The sequence below is a fragment of the Pinus tabuliformis genome, chromosome 4_2 (genome assembly GCF_031772625.1).
Source record: "Pinus tabuliformis cultivar Carrire ecotype Pingquan chromosome 4_2, CPIR1, whole genome shotgun sequence".
NCBI lineage: Eukaryota > Viridiplantae > Streptophyta > Pinopsida > Pinales > Pinaceae > Pinus > Pinus tabuliformis.
In genome coordinates, this window is record NC_142304.1 from 403,901,392 (window position 1) to 403,924,402 (window position 23,011).

Consider the following 23,011-nt stretch of genomic DNA (forward strand, 5'->3'; position numbering starts at 1 on the left):
ATTCTTGAAAGAAAAATAGTTGGTGTCAACAATCAACATTCTACCACTAATCATCTTGTCATGCTTAAGAGTAATTGTCGAGGATTACAAATATAAAGGAAATGATCTCATATATTGTTTTTGTTGATTTTAGAAAATTCTTTGACATTGTTCCCCTACTTTGCTTCGTATGGCTATGATTAAGCTCTATGAAAAGGTTACTTTTAAGATGGAATATAATAATGAATGGATGTTGTGGGCATTTTCATACACATTAAGTGCAAAAACTTCCTACTGATGAAGAAGAAAGAAGAGAAAGAACTTGGAGAAAATCCTTAATCCTCTTGCTTCCAAATAACTAGAAACAATAAAAGCCCAAATTGAACTTAGAAAAATGTGGAGGCAACAAACACCAAGCTCACACCTAGTTATTGATTGAATGTTTCCAACAAGGAATTCTTAAAAGACCAATTTTCATCCACAAATTTTAGAAGAGAACAAATGAATTGCTTCTCCTCTTTTCTACCACTTATTCACAAAATCCACTCACTTTGCTCTCCAATTTTCTTCTTGTCTTCTTCACTCTTATAGTTTCACTGAGAAGAAGCAAAATGACGAGTAGAATTATGGTTAGGGGCCTTTCCCAACTTTATATATATATATATATATATATATATATATATATAATCATCTTTTTCTAAACTACAATTCATGCAAATGTGGTTTTGAGAGGGTGGCAGCCAAGAGTACCCCTAGTATTAGGGCATTGTTGGGTTCTTCTACGATGTTGGAGCTCATTTTTTCAAGGAGTATTACTCGGATCAAAAAAAATTCCACCTAAATCCTTTGTCATCCTTCTTGTACTAAATATGACAATACGTGTCCAAAGCATGAAGAGTGAAAGGAGTATGTTCCCAAGGGTAGAGGATGCAATCTCATGGAACACTACCATTATAATGTTTAGACAAAGAAGTATGCCCCCAAGGGTAGAGGATGCACTCCTACGAAACACTGTTATTATATGGTTTACAAACTTAAACGTAATACATGCCCTTGTGCATCTTCCCTAACGAATATCCTTCTACACTTGGTATGTCGGATGCTTCCTTTATGGTGGTTCTTTTATACCCAATAATTCTTTCAAAAATAACAATAAACTCCCACTACAAGGCCAAGAGTGCGTACATCCTTATGCAACAAGACAACCTACATGCCTTCAAAGAGTTAACTATTATGCTTATGTTTGTAGAATTCAACCAAGGAGATGAGGTACATTATGCCAATCTCATTTAACTTGTAAAACACAAGCGTATCAAATGTACAAACTCACGAGTGTATCAAAAGTACAAACTAGTATAGAGAACTTGTTGTTCACCATAATTTTAATTGATTTATTTGTTGCTTCAAAAAAATTTAAGTGTTAATGCTTGAAGGCTGTGTTTCACCAAATTTATCTATGTTTTATGCTTATAATCTCTTGATTTAAATTAGCTAAAAAGCTCCATTGAGGCAAGTACTAGTTTTTCCCTTAGTTACTTGCAAGAAATAGTCATTTGCTTCAAAAATCCTGGTTAAATCAAATTTCATTTTAATCATTTGTTTGTATTTTCTTAATCTCCAATATGGAATCAGAAAATCTAAACTTCTTGTAAGGACACACCACATAATTTTAAAAGATCCCACCTTGATAGTCATCTCACAAAATGCTTACAGATTTTATTTGTGATATAGGAACTTCTAGGCTTCCAGTTTGTACTTCCAATTTGAAGACAAAAAAATTCATTTCACTCAAATAAATGATAAATTCCGGTGTTTGAAAAGAAAGGCATCATTTATACAAGCTTGGTGGCTTTACAAAAATTAATAGTTATACTGGTATCATTAAGTGGGTATCCAAACTGTTTGACTTGGAAATGGGAACCTCCACTATAATAACTAATAAGTTAACATGGGGTCAGCCCATCAAACTTGATTCTTGATCTCTTCCTTTTTGTCGAAAGTGGATTGCAGTTCATTGTCATTTTGTCTCAACGCAAGTTAGAAAAAATCTCTCCCAATGTCAAAAGAAATCTTAATCATTAAATCTCTTGTCAAATGTTCAGCGGCAAACTGAGATGCTAAAATCCTGAGGCACATTAATGATCATTCAGTGTAAAGTAATAACAGTAAATTTCATTCCCCAACATAAGAAGGGACTAAAGAATTATAATTGGCCTAGAACTATGAGAATATTCAGGTGGTAAAGAAATAGATCTCCAGCTTAGAACTCAACTTCTCTACAGGTAAAAGCCAATAACTGAGACATCACAAAACTTACGAAATATTTGCCTAAATATACATACACTTCAATCTTCCTGGTATCCACAGCGCTGTTTCCTCCGGGTATATAAATTGCTCGAGACAGAACAGGAGAAAAGCAATACTTGGAAGAAAAACTGATTATCGATCACAATTTCTTGAAACAGGACTGCACGTATGTCTCAGAGCTCATCCTTTAAACGGACATCATTAATGATGATGGGGGATTTCGGCTGAAAATGTTCATCTGTATCCACCTCCTCTATTTCCTGAATATGCCAAACATCATCGTCATTAGAGAATAGAACAAAGAAATGTTTTCAAATATCCACATGCTTTCTTTTGGTTCCAGATATGAGATTTCTCTTAATATTCAATCAGTAAGAAAAATGCTTAAACACCAAAAAATTAAAATTTTGAAATATGTTAATGCTGCTACGATGGTTTTCCATTCTGATTAGCATCAAATCCTTCCATTGAAAGAATAGGAACATAAGACGTCATTGCCAAAAAAAATGGATAAAAAAACTAAAAACAAAAACAAAAAAAAATACACAACTGAATAACACGTGCATATTCCTTCCCCTTCTAGACATTGCTAATTTCTAAACAACTTCAAATGAGATGTGGTAAAGAGAAAAATGCACTTAGAAAAACACAAAAGGAAAACATGAATGAATGGTATGAAAGCAATGGCAGATATCATCCTGGTAAAAGGCTCAAGAAACATGGCATATATTGCCTTGGATGCACAAAGCCAGAATCAATTTAAGAATTAATACGAGAGGGCAAGAACATTTTCAAGTGAATAAACTGACCAAGGAAGCAGACAGGATATCCTGAACACATTGACTCAAGATAAAGTGCACAAATCAGTGCAGGCAGGACCTGTTTCACATTTTTTACAGCACTTGGCATCTTATCTTCAAAAAGATATATCGAAAAAAACTACAGTCACATTGACAAATTGCATTGTAATTTTGCTGGGGAAACCATCCATTTCGCATTTCACAGCTGCAACTGTACCAATGGAAAAAATATTGGACAGCTCCAGATAAAACTTCTTTAATAGTTGAACTATTTTACTGACTAACCATTTTAGTTGTCGTTGACATCAAAACATGGTCTCAAGTGAAGCCGTTTCAGAACCATGTTTTTGTATGTGCTTCTGATTTAGATATATAACTCCCAAAAGGTGTTTCACTTAAACTCGCAGTACAAAATATCAAACATCCTGAACAGTGTTGTATCCGTGAACAAAAGGTTTTAAATCCACTAGCTTTATTTACAGAGAAATACTTGGATAATCCTACAATTTCATTCCTTTCAGACATACCTAGGTGATCAATCATGAAATTTTTGCTACTAATTTCCATGCTGTGTTGTATTTCCTTCAGTATAGACTTCTACCTTGACCACAATACTTAAGGTTGTATGCATAACACATTCACAGACTAGATTGGAAGTAGAAACTGAGTATCCCATTTTGTCATTTGCTTTATGTTTGGTTATAGTTTTCTCTCCTTCTGGGTAGCCACCAAGAGATGCTCTAATGCAGAGAGTATTGAAATAAATTAACTCAAGATAAAACATTATGTCTAAATGCCTATACTAAGTACCATACAGCAGGCATAGTTACAAATGCCATCAATATTCTATGCGTAGGACCAATTATACACTCTAAAGCATGTTGACAAACACAAAACTTGCTTCATCATCTACACAGCAATAAAATATATTCATTCCCCCAAAAAGGAAAAAAAAAGGTGCATATATAAACGTATTTAAACAACCATTGAAAACTTTTAACATGTGCTAAAATTGAAAAAGATTGTATTTGAATAACAGCAAGATTTTAATAAGATAGTTTTGTCTAGAACTGCTACAGTTAATAATTAATCATTGCCAAAAATTGAAAATTGTGTCACATTCCAACATAGATATGGTTTCTAAATTTCTATTGCCATTGGAAGGTCTCAAATTTGTTTGTCTTGAAACTGCAATTTTACATACTAAATATTGAGCAACATGGAAACTTTTCGTGTGAAAATATATGTGAAACACTGCTAAGCCCTATATAAGCCCCATGTTAAACCTAAAAACCTAAAACCCCTTACTAAGCCCCAAAAACCTAAAACCCCTTACTAAGCCCTAGAAACCTAAAACCCCTTATTAAGCCCTAGAAATTGAGTGATTACAATTTTAATGTTACATTGTTATGAAGGCTAGAACCTTTCATGGTCCCATTTCATTACAATTGTACCCTTTGTCTCCAACACACATACACACTAAGGAGACCCAATCATAGAAACATAAGAATATTTCTTGTACATTGTACAAATTGTAAAAGGAGGTTTCCCTCTTGAAGAGCACTATAATTATTGGTTTCTTATCATTTTTAAGGTGCAAGGTTCTGTTGGAAACTAGGAAAATACTTGGGGGCGGAGGGTGGGTACGGGGGGTGAATCAGTGTTTTAATTTATTTTTTGAATTATTTAGAAAATTTAAAAACGTTCAACAATACAGCAAAAAATCAATCACATAAAGAATTTGGACACAGGTTATTCATGTGGAAACCCATACAGAGAAAAACCACAAATATTTTTTTTTTATTTTATTTTATTTTTTTTTATGTAAATGCAAACACCAACTTCTTTTTACACATATTATGTAGGCACCAACCTATAGGAGACTCCAACCTCTCTTTTTCTTTACAAGACCCCATTTGTTGAAAGCACCAACTCCTACTATTTACAACCACCAACCTACTGATCTTTTTCCAACACCTACTGGAAGGAAATGCCAATCCCCTGATAAAAGATGTAAATATTTGTTTTGTCCAACTCTTAATAATCTTCTTTCTGCAACACTCTATCTATTTATGATCCTCTGCAATTTACTTATAAACAGCATCTTCTGTTTTCACTCAATCTCCACCTACAACCTTTGTTTTGTCCTGTTCCTTATTTGCTTAAAAATTTTGACATTTTACAGCTTTCCCACTATCTTTTCATGTCCATTGTTTCTCTATTTCTCTCACGTTGTTAATTTCATCAAAACAAGAACAAAAAGTTTCCAATTTCAACTCCAAGCACTATTTTATGTCAATCTCGTCTCATCAGTTGTGACTATTCGCATTCACAATTTTTCAGGAATTAAATCACGTTAGGTTCATGCCATTTGAAATTTGTTGGTCTCTTTGTTTCAAATTCACACCATTTCAAATTCATTAGCCACTGAATCGACATCACTAGTTCCCCATCTTCATGCAGCCATCACTGTTCAATTTTGGCATTTTAACTGTCTTCACCTTATTTGTCTCTTAACTGAATTTTGGCTCGGAATGCCAAATTTTATTTGTGTGATGCCCTTAAACTTCAGCCCTCTTAGGCTCATGAGACTATAACCTCAAAATTGTGTACTAACCATCGCAAGATAGTGGAGTACCTCAGCCATTAGCTTTCTACCTCAGAGGACTGCAGACCAGGTGCAACTGCTTAAGCGTGGAAGGCGCTTATCGGCCTTCAAACAGCCCGATGCTCAAATACAATTTTCAATGGGAAAACCTTGCAAAACAAACCACTATCATGAATCCCAAGGATATGCAATGCAATGTTGCATGATCCTCCCGCCGGATCTGGAGGCAGATTCGCATCTCGAATGGATCTGCCACCAGTTCTCAGGTGGAACCATGGATTCGAGAATCAGATTTGCAGTTCCTTCTTTTTTTCACAATTCCTTGGAAAATGGAACCACAGTGGCCCAATATGCAGTTCTGAAACGGATCGGCCGCAGATTGCGAGGGGATCTAGACGGAAGGTAGATGGTTTCACGAACTTGGCTATTTTTATTGTATTTTTAGACTTGACTTGGGTTTTTGAACTGTTATGTGAGGAATTATGCTTCACAAACACTCCCAAGGTGCCCCCTTGATGCTCCCTAGATGCTCCCTAATGGTAATGTTAAACTCTTGAAGTAAAATAAATCCTTTTACTTAAATTTTTAACATTACCATGAAATGTCTCGGGATGTTTCAGAGTGGCTCCAACCTCATCAAACTTCATATGGTGAAAACAGAATTTCATATCCCATTCAATATTCAGCAGACTTTACAATGTTCAAGATTTCAGGATCAATGGGATTGTGGCATTTCGTTAGATTATATCATGTATAAAGGTATGTGATTGGCATTTAATCAAGACTCAAGAGCACCAAGCCCTACATGTACACCATTGTTGGTGGTGTTGATTGTTGAACTCCTTTGTCATGGCCTTAGAAAAATTGTACCCTTCACTCAAGTCAAAATCATTGATCAGCATGTTAAGTTTTCTCTACCATATTATAAGGCTTGGATTAGGTTTCTTGATCAAAATTGGGCAATGTTGACTAATATCCCTAGAGAATCAAAGTAGAGGCAAAGGCTAGATGAGGAGAGGAATCCAGATTCTAGATGGTTGATGCTTGAATAATTAATCATTGATGTACAATGGATGCCATATCTATCTTGATTTAGGTACAAATATGCATGTTTTCATATCTTATACAACTAATTTGGTATTTTGGATGTTTCTTTTGAATATAAATGCAAGTAAATAAATAAATATAAATATAAATATATATATGTATATATATATATAATAAACGCTTCACTTACTAGATTTTTGGAAAATGATGCTTTCGATGCTTCACTTCCAAAAGAACATCCCTGCTTTGTGCAACATTGATGCCATATCATCATTGCCACATGTCAGTGTCAGAGTGGTGCCACGTGTAACTCAAATTCGGCTCACTTGGCCACCTAATAGGCTTATTTCCACTTTCCACATGTCAATTTTTCAGTGTGCCACGCCATCTATTCGGCCACAAAATTGCCATGTCTCTTTGTTATTGGGTCACATTGTTTATCTATCACATCACCGCCACCTGTCTCTGGTACAGACAAAGGTCCAACTTTGGTGATTTTTAATGATTTTCTTTGTTAATTGAAAATGGCCGAGGACATTGAATTCACGTTATTTACCATGCTACGAAGATTTCTATCTAGCACCTTCCATCTCGTGACCTTTGCAACACATCATGTGTCTGCATGACAGAACAATTCCCATCTAGTGCTTTCGTCCATAACGCCATTGCTCAGTGCGCAACACTTTCATCTAGAACGTCCATGGCGAAACATCTATCAAATAACAATAACTTTCCCATCTAGTGCTTTCCCGTCTAGTGGCTTCTGTCAATTGCGCCATTCTCCAATTCTAAAAACTCCGCGAACTAGTGTACTTATGTGCCCAATGACGTGTCATATCGACTTTCTTACCACATCATCCTCATGCCATGTGTCGCCCTATGAGTGGTGCCACATGTCACCTAGCAAAGGGTCACTTAGACGCCATAAAGTGTCAAATTTCCATGCCACATGTCACCTTCCTCATCATGCCATGTGTTACCTATCACGTCATGTCACATGTCCCCTTCCACATCGTCATCGCACTCACCTATCCTGCCAACTAACTGCCACATCATTTGTATCCTACAACATTTTCATTTCTTAATTTTAATGGCTTAGATATTGAATTCACAACACTGCAACAAATTGTTTCTCCATCCCATGCCTCCGCTAACTACGGCAACACGCCCATCACCAAAACATAGCAAGTACTTGACTTAAACTTAGTGCAACACGACATCAAATAACGAGAAAATACCTGTCTCGCGCCTTCTGTCAGCCTATGGAACCATGCAGCGTTGGACCTATTGACCAATGAAGTGTACCCAAAAAAATTTGAAGACTCCATGCCCAAAGATGTATCAGAGGCTTCATGTACCATCAAAGTTCACTATATCATCAGAGTTTTTTAACTCTATTTCTTCTTCTCATATTGTACTCAGATTTCACAATCCCTGCAAGGATGATGTAAAGTGATGCTAGTGTGATGAGCTAAGTCATGTAACGGGCCTAGGTAACTTGGGATCAGTGTTGCGGGGGAGCCCCACCCCATCTTGATCCCACTCCCAATCCGCGCTCCGGGCGGGAGCGGCTCAGGAGCAGGGTCGGGAGCGCGCTCCCGAACCTGCTCCGAGCGGGAGCGGCTCGGGAGTGGGTCGGGAGAGCATTCCCGAAATCATTCCCAAATGGGAGCGCTTTCGGCAGCACGCTCACAGTTAAAAGATTTCCACTGCCTGCCAATTTCGGGAGTGGCTTCTGGAGCGTCGCTCCCAGAGCGACACACAGAGGGCGGGAGCGAATCAGCGGAAAAAAGAATTCAGCGTCAAAACAATCGAATTTTTTTTATAAATTAGGGGAGGGAGGGGCATAAGGGCTTCATTGTGACATTGAGAGTTGAGTGAGACGTTGATTTGAAAGAGGGAGATTGAGAGTGTGCGAGTGAGGACTAAGGAGCATGGAGAGAATGAGATTGAGAGAGAGCAAGGTGCCAAGGAGAGAGCAAGGAGCAAGGAGAGAGCAAGGAAAGAGCAAGGAGCAAGGGGAGATTGGATGCATTTGAGGTAGGTTCGCCGCTCTACAATGTTGAATAGAATGTTTAGCATTTTTTTTAATGTTTATTAAATTATTCCTAGTTTCTAAATAAATAAATAAATAAATTTTCTATTTCGGTTTCCCATTCCCATTCGATTTTATTAAATTTTGCAGATTCAAAACTAAAAATTTCAAACATCATGGTTATATTTCTTGGCATTTTCTTCTTCTTGGTTCCTTTTCTGGTTATTATGGTGCTGGAGAGTAGGAAAAGGAGGGTTCAAAATGAAGAAAGGGATGAAGGGGGACAAAGTGGATTTGATGAAAACCTCGATGAGGAGCTAGAGGAGGGTGAACATGATTCAGCGTAGAAAACTAAACAAGACCAAACCCCATTGTGGAAATATGTTAATAGGCTTGAAGCAGGGAAAGGGGGTGGAACCACTAAATTTCATTGCCCCCATTGCAACTATAATTACACAAGTTCATACACTCGTGCCAGAAAACACCTCTGCAAGAAAATGCCATGGGATAGAGATAAACAAATAAGAATCAAAACTTGTGCATGGGTGTCAGCAGCAGATAGAGCCAAATACATAAGGGAAGAGGAGGAAGCCCAATACAAATCTAAAAATCAAGGGGTTTCTTTGAACCAAGCTCACAATCACAAGCACAAAGAACTCCTTCAGCATCCTCCCAAGGCAGTGGATATGGGGGCACAAGATCACCAGGTTTAAGGCGTAGAACCATATCAGATTTCCTTGATGAAGGGTGTAGGAATGATGTGGATTCAAAAGTTTACAGGTTTCTCTATGCATGTGGGATACCATTCAATGTTCTTCGTTCACCTTATTGGCACGAAATGGTTTCTACCATAAATGATGCCCCTAAAGGATACAAGAGCCCTGGGTATGACAAGGCAAGAACCGTTGGACTTGATCATGAAAAAAGCAAAAATATCACATTCTTTGAATAGAATGAAAAGTTCATGGACTGACCATGGGGTGTCCATTGTATCTGATGGATGGACAAATGTAAAAGGAAAGCCATTGATAAGTGTTCTTGTTGTGTCTGTTAGTGGTGCCATATTTCTTTCAGCATATGATTACTCACACAAGTTCAAGATCGGCATCAACATTGCAGAAGCATTACTTGAAACAATTGACCGTATTGGGCCATCACTGATAATGCTCCTAATTGTAAGGCAACGGAAGCAATTATTGAGGATAAATACCCCAACATATTTTGGTCACAGTGTTTGGTTCACACATTGAACCTTTTGATGCATGATGTTGTTAAAAACAAAAATGAACAATACAAATGGATTGGTGATTTGTACAAGAAAGGCAAACAAATGATAAAATTTATTACAAATCATAGCAATACCCATGGCCTTTTCTGCAGTCACTCAAGATTGGAGTTGTTGAAGATTGCGAGGACTAAATTTGGTAGCTATTATCTCACCTTCAGGTGCCTTTTGAAGGTAAGAGAGTCATTGGCTAGCATGGTATCAAGTCCACACTGGCAAGTATTAAAGGAAAGGGCTACAAATGCTGCTGACAGGCAAGGTTTTGAACTGGTGGAGGAGGCCGCTCTTGATGGTATGTTTTGGGCACGTGTGAGGCAAGTATTGGATTTCACCAAGCCCATTTATCACATTATTCAGTTTGGAGATACAGATAAACCAGTGATTGGCAAGGTGTATGAGCAGATGGATACCATGTTGGGGCAAATAAAAGATATTGTTCATAACAATGATCCCAACTTGTACAAACTGATTGACAATTTTGTGTGTGTACGGTGGAATAAACTTAATCTTCCACTACATTGCTTGGCGTATATCCTTACACCAAAATACTACTCTACATCTTGGTTGGGCCAACCTGCACCAGGGGGTGGGGTTAGGACCAAACCCCACCTAGATGAAGAGGTATCTAAAGGATATTTGGAAGCATTAGAAAAGTTGATACCTGACAGAGAGGAATGTGCTAGCGTGCACCTTGAAATAGGAAGATACTTCAGTAACACTGGTTTGTTTGGTACCTTCCATGCAATGGAAAACAGAAACAGATTTGATGCTCTCACATGGTGGGAATCATATGGCAGCCATGGACTTTTGCCAAAATTGGCAAAAAAAGTTCTATCACAAGTTGTAAATACTTCTTCTGCAGAGAGGTGTTGGAGCACCTACAACTTCATACATAATGTGAAAAGAAACAGACTCAATGAAAACCGGGTAGAAAGCTTGGTTTATGTGCACTACAACTAGAGGTTGTTGAGTCATTACTGTGATCGGGCTTATGAGGATCCAACATATAAAATTTGGGACAACCACCCAGAGGATGACAATTTGGAGGATGGCACTATACATATTGAAGAACTGGAAGAGGAACTTATAAGGGAGGAAGATGAAGCAGCAGCCATGTCACCTCCACCATCCAGTAGCAGTGCTCGAGTTCTGATTCTTGTTCCTTTCTTGTAGCCACCTCCATTTACACCCTCACGTGGAGGGCATGTGCCTTCTACTTCTGGTCGTCGGTCTGTGCATGAGACTCCTAGAAGACCACCACGACCTGCTCATACATTACTCTCGTGGCAAGGGCCACATGCAGTAGTAGATAATAGATTTATAGTTTACTTGTCTTTTCTAGTTTCTATTAGTTTTCATAACTGTTGAGTCTTGACTCTTGACTCTTTCATATCATAATGATATTTTTTGTAAACAATATATGATTGTGACAATGAAAGTTTGAAGTTTGAAGTTGGCAATTATAACTCATTGGTAATGATTCTGAATTATGAATATGATGCTTCGTGAAAGTTGTTTCATTTCATTTCATAATTCATTTTATAACATTTCATTTCATGTTAAGTTGTTAACAGTTAGATATTATTTCTTGTAATGGTTAAACTTAGCTTACAAGTACAACTTTGGTGATCAATGATGATAAATGTTATATATTGAATTTTCAATTTTGAAAGCTTGAAGTTGAAACTTTAAGATTGATGAATCATGATTCACGAGACTCAATTGTGGACGTGGTTGATAAAGATTATAACTTCTAGATAATTGATGTTATATGGTTCAATGATCAATCTATGTATTTTTATGTTTTTTTATATCTAATTCATCATTCTACATGTTTTTGTTGACATATATGTATCATATATATATATATATATATATATATATATATATATAAATCACTCCAGGATTCGCTCCCAAACCGGGAGCTTTTGAAAATGTCAGTCCCGCTCCCAAGTAACACTACTTGGGACTTTGTTATCAAGTGAGTTTACTCTGGGAGGTATTTTTTACTTGGTTAATTATTAGGTGTTTTTAAGAACTTAATAATTAATTGAGTTTCTTCCTCCAAGCATAGCCCCAAAGTTAGAGTGTGGCTCGATGACGAGGCCTTGGGTGAGTTTTAGTGTCTAACGTCATTGTATATTACCATACTAGATCACTCGTAAAATTTCATGGAATTTGAATAAGTCTAGGGGTCAGTTTTTTAATTCTTTAAATTTCCCACAGGAAAGAAATTTGAATAAATTTTGAATGTAAAATGTAATAAGTGATGTCTAGAGAAGTTGTATGGGGCATGTGTGCTCAAAATTACACCTTTTACCCTCAACTTTCTACTATGACACACGTTGAGGGGTAAAAAATAAGTTATAGACCCTCAAAACCCATTTTTCTAAGTTTAGTGGAAAATGTGGGAATAAATTAGCCCAACAATTAAATAAATTGGAGAATATAAATATCCACACATGTTAAATGATGTGGAAATGAAGTGGAAACTCAGCGAGAAGTTAAAGAGTGATGTGGACTCCACCATGGACAAAGAATCAAGGAGAAACATGTGACAAAAAGGAAATCGAATTTCTTGGAGAAAGACAACGGGTTTCAAGTGACAAGATCCACGATTTGAAGTGGTTAACTCGAGCTTCAAGGAGATATCACGAGTTGACTTGAGATTGGGTTGGAGTTCACTTGAGTGAGGTGGAGAGTGGTCTCCTACCACTCCACTTCACTCTCCCACATGTCCCCTCATCTCAACGAAGTCTCCCTCATCAAGGATTATGGTGGGTCTCTAAGGAAGAAATCGAGTTGCCACTTGAGAAATTCGAATTTGCATGGAGAAGCATTGGGATTGTCACCCATTTACTTTGGGATTGTCAACATTTTCCTTGGGATTTGATCCCAAACTTCTATTTAAGTGAGCAATGGGATCTCACTATGTATTCATGTTATGAGGCTTGAGCTATTGAGCTTGAGGAAACTCTGTCATTTTGAGGTGATATCTTTCCATAATTTTGTTATTATGCTTTAATTCTATTGCATATTTGAATGTTCTTAGCTTATATTTGTCATATACTTTGGATTGATATGCACCAATTATCTTGCACATATCCTTGATTTAGAGTAGCATTCTAGAAGTGAACTTACTAATTTATTTTTGGAGGAATATTTGGTCTATCTCACCCATTGTGATGCTCTAATCCTTTGCAAGCTAATCTTTGTTTCAAGTGTGTAGGAAGAAATCTATTTGAAATTGTGTGTAGGAATCTATTTGGGCGTGGGAGAAGTCTCACATAGATCAACTCACTCCCGGATTCAAAGTGGCTCAAGACTCATCAATTTTCACTCCAAGTCTTTCATCTAAAAAAGAGCAAGAGGGGAGTTTCTCTCACTCATTATCTACTTGAATCATTTATTCATTTAAATTACATGCTTCTTTGATTTTAGAGCTTTCAAGTTTACATAAGCTATTTAAGAGCAATTTCCTAAGCTAAACAAGTATGGGGGTTTACTCCCATTACTTGATTTAGTGTTTTGTATATTAATTTGTATTATATTTTGTTTACTTTTCTCTCTCTACACTAATACTCTCTTTTGTTTTGCAACCCATAGTTGGAGCTTTTGGCAACAAAAGTCTTGAAGAGAAATCTTGGAAAACTCTAACTATTTTTTGTAGGACCTCTCAAGCACTTGAGCATCAATTTCAAGGAGGTCATGAGCATTAGAGGACAGTTGCAAATTAGCTAGGCCGTGGGCCTTTTGGGGCTTGTAATTTTCAGATTTTGAGAGGATTCCATTGGCCATTGTGGTTGCCATAGTTTGGAAGGAGACTCTAGTTTCTCTAGCTCTTATTTTGTAAAGTTCTCCTTCATCTTTTGGGTAGCCTTCTAAGAGGCTTTCTACTCATTGTAACCATTAATAAAAGATCTAATTTGCTTGTGGGAGCTTGGGATTTTACCCATGGCATCCCTCCTCCTCATTTAGAGGGAGGACTTTGTGGGTGGATTGACTTTGCATTTCATTTTCCTAGTTTTCCTACTCATTCCATTTGCATGCTTAATTGGAAATTAACACAACCTCACTTCTTGCTAACTTTTCTATACAAATTCTCGCATGTCTAATGTTTCAACATTGACAACATGTTTCTTGGGCAATTTCATTTATTTGCAAACACTTTACTTTGTTGACAAGCCTTGAATTATCCAATTTTCACTCAACTTGTTAAATTGTTTCACAACTATTTGGAAATATGTTTCATTATTGTGTCAACTTATGCTTACATATTTTGGTAATTTTGGAGCATTATATTTCACTTGAAACAATTTTATCTTAAGAAAATTAATTGTTTCATTTCATTTAGCTTGTCTACTTTCAATCAATTGATGAAGCACATGCAACACTTGTGAGCTAATTTCCATTTTATTTCTCCAATTGAAGTTATTTTTGCAATTTATGTTGAGCATTATCTCATTGTCCATATTTTGATACATCGCAATCAACATTTATTTTGGGGAAAACTTACATGCATCTCATTTAGGCATATTAACATAACTTGCATTTCTTAAAATTTACCTACAAGCATAAACTTGGTTGAATAGAAACCTTAGGACCAAGATTTTCTTGCAAACTTCTTCCAACTGGTACAGAGTAAGGTAAAGTGTGTGACCCTGCGGTTATGAAGGCGACAATGTCCCCTTGTAGGAACAAAGGCACACATGGCTTGTAAGGATTAGGGGAAGGGTATCGTTAACGACGACAAATGCGTCATCAAACTTTTTTCCTTGCAATCACCCCAATCTTTACCCTTTGGTAAGAGGTTGAAAAGAGAATCTCTCACTTAGTTTTGTTTAAAACTTACCAAGATAATTGCATTTCAATTTAGTTAAATCCTAACTCATTTCATTTCTAAAGCTTTCTTACTTGCAAGCTTATCTCATATACTTGTTATGGTGAACATCTATTGAAGTAATCATTTTCATGGTTGAAGTATTTTCTTTAAGCAAGTACATATCTTTCTTTTTTTGCAAGAAAAGCTTTGGTTTATTTCATTTCATTTTGTAAGTCATTTACATTGTTATTTTTAAATGCTTTTAAATCATGAATAATAGTATCTTTGCTTAAAGCATTTCTTTAAAGAGCAATTATATATCTTGCAAATTGATATCATTTTTACCTAACATTTATTTGTTTTTTGCAAGATTACTTGGTGTTTCATTTCAAAATGTTTTATTTTGAGCAAATCTTTACTATTTTGAAGCAATCATTTAGGCACTAGTTTTACATGCTTATCTTTTGAATTATGTGTTGATGATCATTGAGAATATATTTATTCCATACTTCGTATTGCTCATCATACTTGTTGAACTTGCTCATAATCTTGAAGTAGTCCAATTGACTTTAAGATCTCCTAGAAACTCATATCATTTTCATCTAACTTTTCATTAGGGACCACCCCCCTTAGCTTACCTAGGAGAGAGCTTTAACGGAGAGAGTTGGGAATAGGTGACAGCCCCATCTCTTAGTTTTGCCACCAAGCCACACCTTGTGGGGTTAAGGGCTTTTTCTCACTAACTTAGGTGTGTGTGCTAGGCCGCATCAACATTTTTGGCGCCATTGTCGGGGACAATTCCTCTTATACCTGGAATATGACTAACTTTTGGTTCTTGCATATTAGAATTTTAGAGTTAGATTCCTGCGCAAGTGGTGACTCCACTTGAATCAAACTCTGCAAGAGTTTCTACTGGGAGAAATCCCAGTGGTCTAGTTAGCCTCACTCTTGAGCTTGAAAGGGTTTTAAATTTTTAGAGCGAGATTAAATACTCTCTCAAAGTAGACTTCTTGCTAATGTTGGGCAGGAGGTTATTTCTGATATCCATTTTGACCTTTTTGCGCCTTGTGACTTTACTAACATAAATGGCTATCCTCATAATATCCCTAACAAGGCTATTGAAAAGTTGTCTTCTTTTCAAAGTAACAATGCCATTAGTGTTGCATTACATGTTAAGAATTTCAAGGTTTTCATTTTCAAGTGGTGTAACAATACTAAGCAAGAGGATGTAAAGATGAGGCTCTTTGTCCTTTCCTTAGAAAAGGATGCTCTTGATTGGTTCACTGAGCAACCTGCTATCTCTTATAACCCATTGCAGCTAGCATTGTTGCTTTCATGGAAAAGTTTGGAGAGAAGAAAGAGAATAGGCACTTAATCAACACTATAAACTTTATGAAGAAGAACAAGAATGAAACTGTGGAGGAGTTTAACAAGAGATTTAATGACTTGGAGAAAAGCATGCCTAATGATGTTAAGCCTCCTAAAAAGTTTATTTTGTGCTCTTGTTTTGATGCTTTTTGTGGTGATACTTCCTATGAGTTGAGGAGAAAGGAAACTGCAAATCTGAATGAAGCTCAAACTGAAGCCTTGAAGATGGACAAGGTTAGGCACGAACCAGGAAAGTTTGAAATTCCTAGTTTTAGTAGAGGGCCATCAAAGTCTCATGACTCCAAATGGAAGGAAAAGGAAGAAAATACCCATGATCCTATCAAAGAGTTAACCCAACTCATCAAAACCATGGAAGAAAATCACACTAAAGAAATGCAAGCCATGCAAAATAGGCTGGTGGCCATGGAAAGATCGCAAATGCAAAGATTCCAACCTAGGCCCAATGATAGATGGCAAAAGAATAAGGGCCCTCCACCAGATTATAGGCCTCCAAATCCAATGGAGCCCACTAACATGGTAGATCACATTCCCCCTTATCGTAGGCCATGTGATGAGTTTCATGAAGAGACTACATGCTCATATGTGAAGAGAATCATGGAAAGTGGCATGTTAAGGGGTGAATATGTGGGAACAAGTGATCAAATCAATATGTTCTCCATGAAAGATCAAGTTAACACCATTGAAAGAGAACAGGGGATTGACCATAGGCCAAATAATCTTGGGGTTGATAATATGATTGCAAATTTTGATAATGTCACTAAGATTTTTGGGGAAAAACTTACTTTAGATAGATTCTTGCTATGGCACAACACAAAGGGATGACTTATCAGAGAAGGGATATTCAAAATCGGAATAATTACATAAAATTTTCTCCTCCTACTTCAGAATTAAATTTTGACTTGGGCAATTGGATGAATAATGCAAACGTTTCTATCCCAATGACAAAGCTTTTGAAGATACCATCTCAGAGGGCAAAGTTACTAAGTGCCATTGAAGTTACTCAAAGGGAAAAAAAGCCTAATGATGAACCCAAAGACGAGGAAATTATGTGAGGAACGAAGATCATCAACCATTTTTTATTTCTTTAATAGTGAAGATCGTCTTTTACACAACTGCATGCAAGATTCAGGGGCTTCATCAAATGTCATGACCAAGAAAGGCATGGAGCAACTGAACTTAAAGGCATCTAAGCCCTATCACAACATATGTTCAATGGATTCCAAAAGAATTGAAGTGTGTGGGATAATTAAAGATTACTGGGTTTCCTTGCTACATACCCAGACAGAATAATGACTATAGATATTGATGTGATAGATGTGTTTGATGCATGGGGAATGCTCATATCAAGGAAATGGGCATCAAATTTAGGTGGTAGCTTTCAAATGGACTTTTCATATGCCACCATCCCCATGTCCGATAATACCTTTGTCAAGCTTGATCAGGAGTTAGAGCGCAGATACCATGTTGAGGATCTGAGGAAACCTAACAATGAAATTATCTATGGGTCATGCAAGCCAAGAAGTGATGCAGTGTTGACAAAAATTATACCCCCACAACAAAGCAGTTTCAAAATGAAGAATTTCGGCATAACACGAAAAGCTTGGGTACTTCAAATCTTCCATCAAGACATTTTCAAGACAAGGCAGAAGAATTGATAGTAGTTGCATCATCATCACCATCGCAACTAACCAAGAAGAAAAGAAAAAAGTGAAAAAAGAAAAACGATAGAAAAAATGGGTCTCCAGTTTTGACTAGGATCAAGCCTCAACAAATCAATAGTCAAAAAGGAAAAAGGAAGAGGCTCTGTATATCTGGTGGCCACAAACAGATTAATATTAGGGCAAGTCAAAGTCCCAAGATAGTCAGAATTAGACAAGGCACATAAAAGAAAGAACCTATGGAGTTAACTTGAGTGAGGTGGAGAGTGGTCTCCTACCACTCCACTTCACTCTCCCACATGTCCCCTCATCTCAACAAAGTCTCCCCCATCAAGGATTATGTGGGCCTCTAAGGAAGAAATCGAGTTGCCACTTAGGAAATTCGAATTTGCATGGAGCATTGGGATTGTGACCCATTGGCTTTGGGATTGTCACCAATTGCCTTGGGATTGGCTCTCAAGCTTCTATTCAAGTGAGCAATGGGCACTCACTATGTATTCATGTTATGAGTTATTGAGCTTGAGGAAACTCTGCCATTTTGTACTTATAATTTGCTAATATAATCAAAGATTTTGGGGCAATTTTGATGGTGTTCTCTTGGCATTTTGAGGTGATATTTGAATGTTGTTAGCTTATATTTTCCATATACTTGGATTGATATGTGCAAACTATCCTGCACATATCCTTGATTTAGAGTAGCGTTCTAGAATCTAGAAGTGAGCTTCCCAATTTATTTTTGGAGGAATATTTGGTATATCTCACCCATTGTGATGCTCTAATCCTTTGCAAGCTAATATTTGTTTCAAGTGTGTAGGAAGAAATCTATTTGAAATAGTGTAGGAATCTATTTGGCCGTGGGATAAGTCTCACATATATCAACTCACTCCCGGATTCAATGTGGCTCAAGACTCATCAATTTTCACTCCAAGTCTTTCATCTAAAGAGGAGCAAAAGGCGAGTTTCTTGTTAAAATTAGAAACTAGGGCCAAATTCCAACCCATTTGATGGAGATGATGATTGCATTGAATTCCTCTTTTCGAGACGACCAAAATCGACCTAAAGATCGTCAAATTTGGACAAGGGAAAGTGTACTTATGAAGAAAAACCCACATATACACATTTGGACAGGTTGGCCCTAATGGTAAATTGGTCACCCTTGGAAGCCTATAAATACAAGTGACCTCAAGCTCATTTGGCCATCACCAAACATCTTCTTCTTCTCTTCTTCAATGATTGGTTCGCACAGGACTGAGGTTGTGTCAACAAAAGAAGTTCGCAAAGGTCCGAAAATACAAGGTCTAAGGCTCACATCTGTTTTTAAGGTTTTGCGTTACAGTCATTGGCTCGTCACACACAAGACAAATTCGACCACAGTCGCTAGCTTGTAGGCTCAAGTGAGCGACTGGAAAGTGTAACTGAAATTTGATCGTTGACCAAAGTTGATCGCATACAGGAAAAATTGTCTCTGATATATTTTGATGCTGGAAACATATTTCTAAATGTTATTGGTTTATTTTGTTGGACGATGTTGTACTGGGCTTATTGTACTCTCTATTGAACATTTTATGACAATCTAATAGATGAATAATTTTAAAGTGTTTTCCCCCTTGTGAGGTTTTTCCCTGGTCTTTGACCAAACCTAGTTTATCTTGTTGATGTGTTGATTGTCTTCTTTTTCATTGCATTTATTGTTCTATCTTCAATTATTGTTGATGACTGAAAATATTAATTGGTATTGAAAAGATTGCTAATTGAAGTATTGAATTGGGCTAAAGTAATTGATACAGCATAGAACAATCTGAAAATTTAACATGGTATCAGAGCTAAGGTGAAGGACAAGCCCAAAAGGAGACAAGCATTGAAGCAATCATCTTTGGAAAAGTTGAAGGAGCCAATCTAGTCAGGTCAAGATGTCTTCCTTCTTCAAGGAAAATGAGAAGTTGGGTGACTCATCTAACTTTGTTGCACGAAAAGTCAGGTTGGAGATCATAGCTAAGAACAATGATGTTTTGGATTACATTCAAGGAAAAGAACCTGAGCCTCCAGAGAATGCTTCCGTTGTTGTCAAGAACAAAACAAATTATAGTTGATGGTTTACAAGATAATTTACTTGCATATGTTGGAAATTTGAGGAAGTCTAAGGACATGTATGATAAGATAGCCAGCATGTATGAAGTGAAAATTTTGAATGAAATCATCTCCTTGAAAGATCAACTCAAACACACAAAGATGAATAAAGGGGAGTTTCTGTAATCCTACATTATGAGGATATCTCGCCTTATAGATCAATTGCCGAGTCCTAGTGTCTAGAGTCATTGTATATTATCATACTAGATAAGTCGTAAAATTTTGTGGAATTTGAATAGGTCTAGGAGTCAGTGTTTTAATTTTTTTAATTTTTCGTAGGGCGGACATTTGAATAAATTTTGAATGTAAAATGTAATAAGTGATGTCTAGAGAAGTTGTATGGGGTATGTGTACTCAAAATTATACCTCACCCTCAACTTTCTACTATGACACACTTTGAAGGGTAAAAAATAAGTTCTAGACCCTCAAAACCCATTTTTCCTAAGTTAAATAAATTGGAGAAAATAAATATCCACACATGTTAAATGAAATGGAAATGAGGTGGAAAACCATTGTGTTAAAGAGTGATGTGGACTCCACCACGGACCAAGAATCAAGGAGAAACATGTGACAAAAAGAGAAATCAAATTTTTTGGAGAAAGACAATGAGTTTCAAGTGACAAGATCCACGAGTTGAGGAGGTTAACTCGAGCTTCAAGGAGATATCATGAGTTAGCTTGAGATTGGGTTGGAGTTCACTTGAGTGAGGAGGAGAGTGGTCTCCTACCACTCCAATTCACTCTCCCACATGTCCCCTCATCTCAATGAAGTCTCCCCCATCAAGGATTGTGTGGGCCTCTAAGGAAGAAATCGAGTTGCCACTTAGGAAATTCGAATCTGCATGGAGCATTGGGATTGTGACCCATTGGCTTTGGGATTGTCACCAATTGCCGTGGGATTGGCTCTCGAGCTTCTATTCAAGTGAGCAATGGGCTCTCACTATGTATTCATGTTATGAGTTATTGAGCTTGAGGAAACTCTTCCATTTTGTACTTGCAATTTGCTAATATAATCAAAGACTTTGAGGCAATTTTGGTGGTGTTCTCTTGGCATTTTGAGGTGATATCCTTCCATAATTTTATTATTATGCTTTAATTCTATTGCATATTTGAATGTTGTTAGCTTATATTTTCCATATACTTGGATCAGTGTTGTTAAAATCGCGATAAAATCGCAATTTTATCGGAAAATCGCGATTTTTTCCTCTGCCCGATCAAATCGCGATTTTTATACCAAAAAATCGCGGACTTTTTTTTATAGCGATTTTTTCCAAAAAATCGCGATTTTTACAGAAAAAATCGCAGAGGCACGGGGCAGCGGGCTTTTAATAGGCGAAAATCGATTTTTTTTATGTCATTTTGCTGTTTGCGCGCGGAGGAGGAGGAGAAGAGGTGAGGGAGAGGAGCTGGAGGAAATCAATAGGATTAGACTTTCATTTTATTGTATATGACATTATGACATAATGAGATACATTATCATATTTTTTGTTGATATTTTGAGGCTGAGTTGGGACTCAGGACTTACTATTCAGGACATGATTCAATGTTATGTGTGATTTTAGCGCTAGAAATGATATTAAACATCTTATATATTAGTTTTTTTATCATATTTATGTGTCAATGTATTTATTTTATGTTGTAGATGGTTTAGATATTAAAAAAATTGAAAAAAAAAGAATATTTTTGTGCCAAACGCTTTTTTCCCGCTTTTTTCCGCTTTTTTCCCGCTTTTTTCCGCTTTTTTCCCGCTTTTAACGATTTTTTCCGCTTTTTTCCCGGCGCCGATTAAATCTCGATCGCGCTTTGTGCAACATTGACTTGGATTGATATGTGCAAACTATCTTGCACATATCCTTGATTTAGAGTAGCATTCTAAAAGTGAGCTTACCAATTTATTTTTGGAGGAATATTTGGTATATCTCACTCATTGTGATGCTCTAACCCTTTGCAAGCTAATATTTGTTTCAAGTGTGTAGGAAGAAATATATTTGAAATAGTGTGTAAGAATCTATTTGGGCGCGGGAGAAGTCTCACATAGATCAACTCACTCCCAGATTCAAAGTGGCTCAAGACTCATCAATTTTCACTCCAAGTCTTTCATCTAAAGACAAGCAAAAAGCGAGTTTCTTGTTAAAATTGGCAACCAGGGCCAAATTCCACATTAGACAACCCATTTGATGGAGATGATGATTGCGCTGAATTCCTCTTTTCGAGACGACCAAAATCGACCTAAAGATCGTCAAATTTGGACAAGGGAAAGTGTACTTATGAAGAAAAACCCACATATGCACATTTGGACTGGTTGGCCCTAATGGTAAATTGGTCACCCTTGGAAGCCTATAAATACAAGTGAGCTCAAGCTCATTTGGTCATCACCAAACATCTTTTTCTTCTCTTCGTTGATTGGTTCGCACAAGTCTGAGGCTGGGTCAACAAAAGAAGTTTGCAAAGGTCCGAAACTACAAGGTCTGAGGCTCACATATGTTTTTAAGGTTTTGGGTTGCAATCGTTGGCTCATCACAGGACAAATTTGACCACAGTCGCTAGCTTGTAGGCTCAAGTGAGCTACTAGAAAGTCTAACTAAAATTTGATTGTTGACCGAAGTTGACCGCATACAGGAAAAAATGTCTCTGATATATTTTGATGTTGGAAACATATTTCTGAATGTTATTAGTTTATTTTGTTGGATGATATTGTACTGGACTCATTGTACTCTCTACTGAACATTTTATGACAATCTAATAGACGAAGAATTTTAAAGTGTTTTCCCCCTTGTGAGGTTTTTCCCTTGCCTTTGACCAAGAAGAAAAAAATGCCAAGAAACATAACCATGATGTTTGAAATTTGTAGTTTGAATCTGCAAAATTTAATAAAATGGAATGGGAATGGCCCGATGAGAATGGGAAACCGAAATAGAAAAAAAATTATTTATTTATTTTGAAATTAGGAATAAT

The 23,011-nt window shown here is 36.8% G+C and overlaps 1 protein-coding gene across 5 annotated transcripts in view; it reads right to left on the reverse strand.

Annotated features, from left to right (window-relative positions):
* Window positions 1-2,036: 2,036 nt before the first annotated feature.
* The window catches only part of LOC149169665 (peptidyl-prolyl cis-trans isomerase CYP21-4-like), a 262,297-nt gene continuing 241,322 nt past the window's right edge, over window positions 2,037-23,011 (reverse strand). For 4 of the 5 annotated variants that reach the window (XM_089428766.1, XM_089428763.1, XM_089428764.1 and 1 more), the window contains one exon: window positions 2,037-2,546. In XM_089428766.1, the coding sequence (XP_089284892.1) occupies window positions 2,460-2,546 (87 nt within the window). In that variant the 3' untranslated portion in view covers window positions 2,037-2,459. The remainder of the gene's footprint in view (window positions 2,547-23,011) is intronic. The other variant, XR_016259803.1, reaches the window with a different exon arrangement.